This window comes from Hesperophylax consimilis, chromosome 7 (genome assembly GCF_061612785.1).
Source record: "Hesperophylax consimilis isolate HC1 chromosome 7, BYU_Hcon_1.0, whole genome shotgun sequence".
Classification (NCBI taxonomy): domain Eukaryota; kingdom Metazoa; phylum Arthropoda; class Insecta; order Trichoptera; family Limnephilidae; genus Hesperophylax; species Hesperophylax consimilis.
In genome coordinates this window covers 28,300,283-28,310,837 of record NC_142842.1, presented here as the reverse complement: position 1 = coordinate 28,310,837, position 10,555 = coordinate 28,300,283, and the positions used below count along the sequence as shown (strand labels likewise).

Genomic DNA, 10,555 nt, shown 5'->3' with positions numbered 1-10,555 from the left:
TAAAGCGTGAATAATGCACGAGTTAATTGATGAACATAGAAGTGAGAACTACGATTTAATTTGGGCATAATTTCTTGGTTGAGCTTATATTAGTTAAAGCGAGGTTAAGTATTAATTATTAATATTTTGAACCAATTTTTGAAAATATCACACCTAACCATTACAGTTGATCAGAGATGTCCAAAATGGGTACCCAAAACCATTTGAAATGGAAAATGGAAATGGGTCAAAACTTTTCCATTTGAAAATTCAAAATGGTTTTTAGAAAAGCATTTCAAACAATTAAAATAATTATAGAATTTTTAAACAATTTTTTATTTAATAATGGACATCAATGTAGAACAAACATATTACATGATGGTAAATCCAAAAACACCACGACTACAGATTATGAAACCACAAAAAAATTGCGAGGGACTAATGTTGCCAACTTAAAAACATAGAAACTGCTATCTAACATTTAATATTACAGCGTCATGGCCCCATGTTCAGTATTTGAATCAGTATTTTTTGTAATGGTATCACTCAATTGCCAGGGCTCCTACCAGGGAGCAACTTGACAAATGTAAATTATCTCTCATAGCGAGGTTGAGGACCGACTGATATTTGGGGCGTATGAAAAAAAGATGAGTGGAGATAGTAGGAAGAATGTTGCAAAAAAGCATTTAAAATGGAAAATGCTTTGAGAAAAGCATTTAAATGCAAAATGGTTTTTAGAAAAGCGTTTAAAATGCAAAATGGAAAATACCGATTTTGCATTTTGCATTTCCATTTGAAATGGATTTATTTGAAATAAAGCACATCTCTGCAAATGATCCGCGGTAATCCGGCCCCTGTCTAATCCAGCAACCCCATAATCCGACATGCTTTTAACGCACGTATACGTACGGCATAACGCGTATAATCTTTCTAAAATTATGCATTTTCCATGAGAGAAAAAAAGATAAAAATATTTTTTTAAATATGGAAGCCCGGTCATATATGACCCTCAAATGCTGGAGGGGTTAAAACACATCATTTCCAGAATGCTATTTTTTGTACTTATTCAACCAAAATAATAAAAAAGATAACACTACAAAGCATGTACGTTCAAAGTTTCACTGTTCTGCCTTTAAAAACAAAAAAAAAGTTATAACAAATAAAATGTTACACTTTTGTCACCAACCAAATCTTTTTCCGCCGTTTTCTCAGCTTTATGATTTTGTGGCTTAGCTCTCTTGACATCTAAGGCTAAGTTTCGGACTACAAGAGATCGGTGGTCCGATACCGAGATCCGACACCGCCTTGCAAAACGTTTGTGAGATTAACCCGGGTCAACTGTTGTTAGATATCTTAACAGAAAATCTGTATCCAGGACCAGCAAAAACTCTCGAATGGGGAGATTTGGCATCATGAAATTTGCATAGCTGTTTCTGAAATTTCTAGGTCAATAAAAACACTATAAAACAATAAGAAACTAGACCACATTATTATTGTTGGTTCTTTTTTATTTTTCGAAAAGAAATAAAATTATCAATTATACCAAAATCAAAAGCACGATTGTTTCAGTTTTTCTATCTCGTAAGTATCAATATTTTCAGTTATTGCAGTGAAATTCAAATTACGGGCAAAGCCGGATAGTAAAACTAATAATTTCATATTATATGCTAGCTTCTAAAAGGGCCAATGTCAGTTTTTTTAATACAATATACTTTCGCGATTTCGTCTCAAAATTGGGTTACCTTCCGAATTCTAAAAGAACCTTTCTCTAAATCGAAAGGTTACACCAGAAAATCGCCTTTCTTAAAATTAAAACATGCTAAAAGGACCAAATTCTATGTAGCCCATAAAATTTAAAAAACTGACATTGGGGCCTTTTTAAACCAAGACACAGTTATATTAATACAAAACAATGTAAATTCCTAATCTTGATTTATGATTGTACCTTACGTAAGTTTTGGAGACATATTTGAAAGGTTCGATTACCACGCCTACACCTTCACTGAAATTCTCCCACATTATACAGGACTAGTCACCTTATCACCAATTAATACTAATTAAATCTTATCGATTTCCTTATTTTTTCATACAAAACAAATAATAATATGTTAGTAATTTAGTACCAACAAATAAATGTTTTAATGTGATATTACGAATATGTAAAGAATCTCGTAACTTTCGTAGAATTCCAAAAGATTTTTTCTAAATTTCGATGAAAAAGAATAATCCGTTTATGATGTCAGTTTGTTATTTTTTATTCCTCTAGGAAATAGTAAATAATATTATTGTGTCCCGCCTGTAAACTGCGATTAGTAATTTTTTTTTAAATAAATTTAAAATAAATCAAATTTAATAATGTTATAATAATTATTAAGTTCTGCAAGTATTTCTGTTATTTTTACAGTTTTTAATGTGACAGCTGTTTCGGCTTTTGAGGCCATTATCAAACTGATAATGACAGTTTGATAATGGCCTCAAAAGCCGAAACAGCTGTCACATTAAAAACTGTAAAAATAAGAAAAATACTTGCAGAACTTAATAATTATTATAATATTATTAAATTTGATTTATTTTATATTTATTTAAAAAAATTAAATGGAGTTCTACGAACACCAAAACAATAAATAAGCGATTAGTAAACTTTTCTGATGAAAAATTTGTAATGAGACATCTATGTTTCAAGTTGGAAACAAATATCTGCTTTGGAGACGGAGTACAATAAAAGTATTTCTGATTTTCCACAGATGTCTCAAACTTTGCAAAAAAATTGTATACGGTAGACAACGTCACGTCCTACCGTATTATTTGAAAAAAAATTGGTAACAAAGTACTTATAATCACTAGAAGATAACGTTACCAGATATTTCAGATTAGAATTATCGCTAAAATTCATTTTTAAATACACTCCATTGAAAACATGATAATTTTTTAGATAGCAACCTCAAAAATGTTTTGTACCTAATCAATTTATGGATCCATTTCTATTGAATATTGAATTGTCTTGTACATGCTGAATAAAAAAATCAAAGAGCAAATTAAAAATGTACTAACCTCCACACCGGTGACTCCAAGGGCATGCTCCAGGTTGGGGGTCATCCTGAAGGGAACTTTCTCTGGCACTCGCAGTGTCTTCCCTTTCTCGAAGCATACGTTGTAATCGATATGAACTAATTCACCCGTACTCAAGTCCACTAATACATTGTCTAGATGGCGATCACCCAGTCCAATGATGTACCCGATAGTACTCATGACAGCCACGGAGAAGGAATAACGCCTCACTGTCCTCCACCACTGTCCCGGAGTCACACTGCCACACCACAACTCCTTGGCCAAGAGATCCTTGGGAGTCTCCGCCATAAGTTCCGTCAGCACTTTCTTTAATATGCTCACAGGCCATTCTTTTCTGTTCTCCGCGTTGATGCCAGCGGCGTTCAAAAGAGGAGTCAGCTTGTTGTAGAACAATTCTGATGGCCTCAAAACTGTCACAAACTTGTTGTTCTTGGCCGACATTGTGACGGAGTCACGCTGTTGCCAACGCTTGTAGAGCGCAAACAGAGGTGTCAGGTTGTCCACCCAGCTGATGAGTCCCGAGCGAGGGCCCAGCGGTATGACTGAGTAATGACGAGCTCTGTACGTCTGGTCGCAACTGTCTTCTTTATCATGAGCCAGCAAGGTATTCATTATAGACAAAAACTGCATTATTCTCTCATCCAGGTGGAGATCTTCTAGGCCTTTGAACAAATAAGTGTATGTTTTACCATCCGACCCATGGAAAATAAGTTTCTTAGGTTTGGTTTTAGTTGGCAATATTGCTACAGTATTACTAATGGACATTATTGTAATGCGTACATTTGAAGACGTATGTACCCCGGGCATTGATATCACGGTGTCGGTCATTCTCGCCAAAGTGGGACTGATATCGGACATCTTTAACATGTATGAAGATCTTTTGCTAGATTTCTGTTGTAGTTTGATTTGAAGTTCTTTGATAGGCAGCCAAGATTCTTTAGGTTTGTCAGGATCTGAGGGATTTCTCAATTTATCCAACATGGTTTTTATGGAATCTAAGAATTTCTCCTGGAAACTCTCTTCATGAGGAGTTTCTGGTGTTGCAGAAGTAATATCTGCCAACTGCTCAAGTACATAAAGAATGGGTTTTAAAATAATGCGGTGTTTTTCGCTAATCAGTTTTTCTTTTTCATCTTGTTGGAGGGTGACATTATTTTTAACTTTTAATATTTCCATATCTAATTGGGCCAAGCGCCTGGTTATTTCAGAATGATGTTGAGCGAGGGTTCCTAGCCACAGTTCATCCCACAGCAGGTTTATTCTTCTCAACTCTTTAACCAATTTCTGAACTTGTAATATAGTTTCTGGTGCCTGTTTGGATAATGTATCCACCATGTCCATGAAACAAGAATTCAAATCATTATCTTTTTCACTTTCTGCGTCGCTAGTATCAGCTGATTCGCCAGTGCATCTTTCAATATTTTCAGCATCCATAATAATACTAGATTTCGGAAAACTTATGTCTGCTAAATTAATTTTTTCATTTTCTTCAGCTCCAACCACTGCCGGGAAGGTAATTAAATGGGGAGTATCTTCAGCCAAGCGACACAGCAATTCAGACACTCTGCGTCTTACATAATTTTCTGGATGATTAAGCCGTGAAAATAGTTGTGGAATTATAACCTTCCATGGGTGTGTAGGAGTATTGGCTAAACCTGATTCCAAGACATTTTGTAATTCCATGGCGTGCTTTACTATTAACCTTAACAACCTCAAAGTGGCTGTCACAATTGCACACTCTCCATTGTGATTGACATTTTCACTGGCAGAACTTAACTCCAAGAACTTAAAGTAGGCATCGGCAGAAAGCTCATAGTAAGAAAATACTCTTTTCTGCGCTTGTCTCCAAATATCAACCAACAATACCAGGTGCTCGGGATATGCATTGCGTAGAGACTGAACACTTCTCAATTGACTTTCAATCATTTCTGAGGTATTTATTTGGTTCCAATCTATATCCTCATCATCACAATTAACTCGAGTTTTAGATAAAATCTCACAGATAGTTTCAAAGTCTTCTGGGCTGCCGAGTAGCATTACACTTTGTATTTGAAGTTTGTCATTTTCTGTCAGCTGCCCTCCAATCTTAGAACTGTACTCAACCATTTTCCTACCCCATCTGAAGCACCAGGAACCAAACGTAAACCAGGCTTTAGCCAAACCAGGACATTGGTTCACACTAAACTGAAGTAATTTTCCAACTGCTGAATCAGATATGGGAATCACATTTGCAGATACATTATTATTCACAAGACCAATTTCGGGCAAAGCAGTTACAAGCTTGGTCAGTGGAGAACGCAAATTATTAATAAGCAATTTGTCATTTTCATTTTGCACCCATTTGGAGAGGGTTAAAAGCATTCGAGTTCCCTTTTCTCTAAATTCATAAGTGTGCTCAGCCAATGTCAATCGCTGAGATACTCCGAGAGAAGCGCTGGCACATAGATTGATAGCCATTTCTCTAGTACCATCTTGTAGGTAAAGAAGTTTAGATGTTTCCATAATGGCTGTTACGTTATTCAAAGTCCACATATTCATATCATATGAGTTGCTTGCCCCCACAAATAACTCATAAACATCTTCTAGTTGCTTAATGGAAGCATCCGCTAAACTTTGATGCTTAAATGTGGAATAATATTTTATTAATTCTCTTTTGGAAGCGTCGACGTTGGAGTACTTGCGGCTGGATTTCACCAAGTCAAGTCTCATACTCTCCACTATGTTTAACTCTATTTCTGAAGAATTTATTTTTAAAAAATAATCAGACCACCATATTATCTTGCTCAGTGTGGAAGGATCGATATTTTTCAAGGTGGAGTGACCCAAGGAAGAGAAGAAGGGATTCATCAGTAATTTACCATCATTAATCATACGCTTCAGGCCTGAGGCAGCATAATGCAGGATGTGAACATTGGAGAGAAATTCGCAAGGTTGATTTCTAGAAAGTTCATGAAGGCTGGCTTGGAGGGTATCGAAGCACTCTTCGATAGTCTGGGCAGCATTTGGTAGACTGTCGGGATGAAGTAAGACATTAAATGCGGCATTTTTCAGTCTTGATTCGGTTTTGTCTAGAAGATTGAAGCAGGACCATTCTTGTTTTAATATTTGACTATCGGTTATCCATTTATCCCAATCACAGAACTCTTGAGGAAATATAATTTCTTCATTGGCAAACTTATCCAGACACGACATTTCTATAGACTGATTTATAATTTGTTCATGCGGACTTTCTGACAGGGTGTTTATGTCTCTGTCCATCCAATTCTTCAGATCGGACCAGCACTGAATGTTTCTGAAGCACTCTTGAATCTGATCATTAATGAATTGCTTTTCTAACTCATCTAGCTCATGGACTGCTTCCACTCGAGAAGTCTCGCCCTCAGTAGGTTTAACTTCATTTGGTAATTGACAAAGAATGAAGTAATAACTTTCGATAGCCAATTCGTATCTTTTAGCACTTTGATCAGCGGCTGCTTTCAACCACGGTAATTTTACATTGTAATTTTTTTGAATCCACATATATAATCCTGTCAGAGCCTCGGGTTCTTTAAGCTGAATGAGAGCTCTGGTCAATGAGAGGCAGTAAGTAAGGACATCAGCTGAGAGTGACTGTGTAGTGGTGGGTGAATGAGTGGTAGAGTTGGTCAGTAGGGAATGCGCATGTCTTATGACGGCTGAAGCGTGGCCTGCGTGGAGCCCCACCACAAGCGCTGCGGGCCGCACCCGGCTTAGCCACTCTCGGCAGGTGGACTTGTTGGTATGGAAGAATGTTCTAACAGCTGGAATAACTGGTACCATTACTGTGGCACATCCTTCAGCCGCATTGTGTATGGCTTTTTCTAAGCATTCCAAGAATTCTATTAATAATCTGCTTCGTCTTAATTCTGACACAGGGCCTTTTTCTATTTCACCTATTTCTTTGCTATCAATTGCCAAGTTATGGGATGTTAATTTTCTAGCCAGCTGTTTGATGGCAGTCTCAATGTGAGTGAAGGTTTCTTGAGGTTTACCGATGGGAGTTCTCAGCTTCTGGGTTATGCATAATCGTGCCGATTCCCACGTGGCCCACATACTTAACACTGAGGCAAAATGCTGTGAACATTGTCTAAAGAAGGTTATGTGAGCGTCATTCCCTTGAGAATTCTTCAATGGCCAACAATTTATAAATGCTTCAGGAAGCCAACCATCTTTATACAAAGTGGCGTTGAGTAAATAGCTCATGAATTTTTTAAACTGCTGCGTTGACATTTGGCCACATGTATCTCTCATCAAGTGTTCTTTTTGTGTACTCACAATATTTGTCTTATTCAAGAGCAGGGATTGAGATGCTCTGTATTTCTCAGTTTTGACATCGGAAGATCTTATTAAATCTAAGATGATAATATCCCATGGGACAAATGGGACAAGGGTGGCATACTTTTGCCTAATTGAATTATTGTTGTTATCTAAGTGGATGAGGCACAATTCACCCAACTTAAGCATAATGCTGTCATTCCAGGGTACAGTACAATGGTCCATCAGAGTATTCATATTAAGGGCAACTCCTTCGACAATTCTTTCATTTATAGAAAATCCTGTTTCGATAATATTCATTACTAATTCCAATAATAATTTAGAATTCAATCCAGCAGGAAAATATTTACGAAGTTGAATAAAAATATCATTTGTCCAATTTAATAACAGAATCAACGTGTCCGTTTGTAGTTTGCATCTAAACAACTTGTTAAATAATGTGACAATTACTCCGAAATGCCCGGAGGTTGGACTCACGTTGGAAACTTCTCCCAGAGTGACATAGATATCGCACACATTAGATCTCGGTTGGCCATAAGAGATCAAGTCACTGGAAGCGATAAAATGGTTATTCTTCTTGCAGTGAGAATACAGTAAGTAGATTACTGAATATTGCACCAATGGATTATCAAATGCTAGTTTCTGGTCATACGGCTTCAAGTTAACAGCCAGTAATTGTAGAATAGTCGGTTGCAGAGCCCACATGCCGATAATAGAATTGCTTGCGTTGGCAATATCGGTCAGGCAATGTAGATTAAACAGGATGATCATCTCCACTTCAGATTGGCTGCAGATGGTGGGATCGGTAGGTGCTTCGGAAGAAAGAATCTCTGTTCCTGGAACGAGCATTCTATAGGCAATTTCTAAATCCCTCAGGACATACTTATAGGCATCCTGTAGCAGAGGTATATTCTTCAAGTTCAGCAAGCCTTGGTAAACGGCGATAACAGCTTCTCTTATGATATGGTTATGAGAAACTCTGAGCTTCAGTAGATTAGAATCCCTACCGATAATAGTTTTTATGAATTCTATTGGCAAATTACCAGATATTTCTTTAATAGTTTTTCTCACCAAATTCAGGAGTGATATTGTGGCTTCGTCAGACATAGGGGAGCAATTATTCAATTGCAAGCTGATAAGCTCATACAGCAAAGGGAAATTAGATGAAACTTTTGTCTGCAAGTAAGCCAAAAACAAGTAAGTGCATTCATTTCCAGCTACAATCAATTCATCGTTGAAGTTAATTTTGAGAGTGCCTAAATATGTTCTGATCATTTTACTGTATGAATCGGTTAAAAATGTCCATGAGATGGATGAAGACATATTAGGATTAAGCATTTCTCCTAAACTCTTTGCGACTGTGTTAAACACATTGATGAAAGATGTGATTCTTTGCACACACTCTTCAGGACCAGCAGAAGGTTCATCTTGGTCACTCAAGTGTCCGTTGGTCAGTTGGGTCAACTCCTCTCCGTAGGCCAACATGTCCTCCAGGAATTGGCCGAGCAACTTGACGGAGAACGCAAGATCTGCTCGCCAGTGGGAGCTAAACTCTCCCAAAGTTCCCAGAGCAAACTCCTTCACTTTCCTCGATTGGGCAGCGTCCACGTGCCAGCCCACCAGTATGTCCACCATGTCAATAAAATGTTTTGCAAAAGCGTCAGGATAAGATTTGGACAAGGTTACAATGGCTTCTATTGCAACAGTAAAGATTTTGGCAGAATCGGTTGCCTCTATAACACTCTGAAGTTGTGTCATTGCCGTAGTCACATGATCTCCCAAAGATGGTTTTTCAGCATCCAGCAGAAATAGGTGAGAAAATGATAGTATGAGCATAGCCTTGACTTCATCATTCCTTTGAATAGAAAATCTGCCCATGACCCAGTCTTGATGCTTTTTGTATTCTGGGCCCATCACGTAGCCTATACGGCCAAGGGAGGCAGATACTTGTCCTTTAGTTTCGGAGCTGGGAGCATCATATAACACTTCCAGTAAAGAGTCAGCTAAAATATCGTAGGACCGACGAATATATCTAACGTTGTCTGGCAGCATTATAGCTTCTTGTAATTTGGCGCAAATAGACAGCGATTTCTCTACATCAGTTTCTCCGCATAGCCTTCGTAGGAGTTTAGATATTCTGGTGTCTTCGGGTAAAGCATAAACAAAGTTCGATTTCATGAGAGCATCGGAGTCGAATTTAGAATTAGCGTAAGTAAAACTTACGTTGGCATTCGAATCCCCAATATTTTGTTTGGTCAACGGTTCTTGAAATCGTCTGTAAGTACTTTCGGAAGAATATCGGTCATTCTTCCCCCCAAACCCTCCACGTGATCGGCCGGCTCCTCTTCTTTCGCTGGGTTGACCACGAAACTCCCGAAATTCGTTGACATTCTTGGAGCGAGGTTTAATACGTCCATCTTTCTGAGAATACACCACGGAGGAGTGTAATCGGCTTTCGTTGGAATTAATGTTTGAGCGAGATCGAGCAACCACACGTCCTGATGGATTGCTTTCAGGATCATCAGCTGCTTCGTAGTCTAAATCCCTGGAGCTCTTGGAAGCTTTGAGCTTGCCAGTAGAGTTATTAGATAGCATTACCTAATAATGACTGTACACAGTTTGACAGACCAAAAAACAATCATTTTTCCTTCGGTTATGTGATATATACAAAATTAAATTGTTAAATTAACGATACTAAAGAAAACTATCGTAGCAAATATTTGTGAAGTTTGACACATGTTGTAACGTCTGCTACATAGATAAAGTTTTTTCTATGTAGAAAAAAAATGTTGTCATCTCCCAAAAGATACGGGTACTAGTGATGGACAGCATAAATAAACCACCACATGGACAGGATCGAAACATTAACATGATCGAAATACTTTAATCGAATCTTCAAAATAGACAGAGTATGGTACAAAAAAAGGCTTATAAAAATGATTTATTTATTTTTACTGAAACCTTCCCAACATATTATAAGTCAGAATGCTTTTTTTACACAACCAAATGCAAGGGCGTCGTAAATCCCAACCCAAAAATGAATGAATTTTTCACACACTAGCAGCTTCTTCGGTTGGTAGATAATAGCATAATCAAACAGCTAATATCTAATACCTAACATTCCAATATTTGACAATTAGCAATCCCAAATGCATATTAAATCATATTGGGTATTAAGTAACACAATGTACATACGGGGATAATATCTCGTTTG

At 37.4% G+C, this 10,555-nt stretch overlaps 1 protein-coding gene across 1 annotated transcript in view; it reads right to left on the bottom strand.

Annotated features, from left to right (window-relative positions):
• nonC (serine/threonine-protein kinase Smg1) overlaps positions 1–10,086 on the bottom strand; it is a 215,341-nt gene extending 205,255 nt beyond the window's left edge. Inside the window, exon 1 of the mRNA XM_089633392.1 lies at positions 3,031–10,086. Coding sequence (XP_089489518.1) covers positions 3,031–9,936 — 6,906 coding nt within the window. The 5' untranslated portion in view covers positions 9,937–10,086. The remainder of the gene's footprint in view (positions 1–3,030) is intronic.
• Positions 10,087–10,555: the final 469 nt, after the last annotated feature.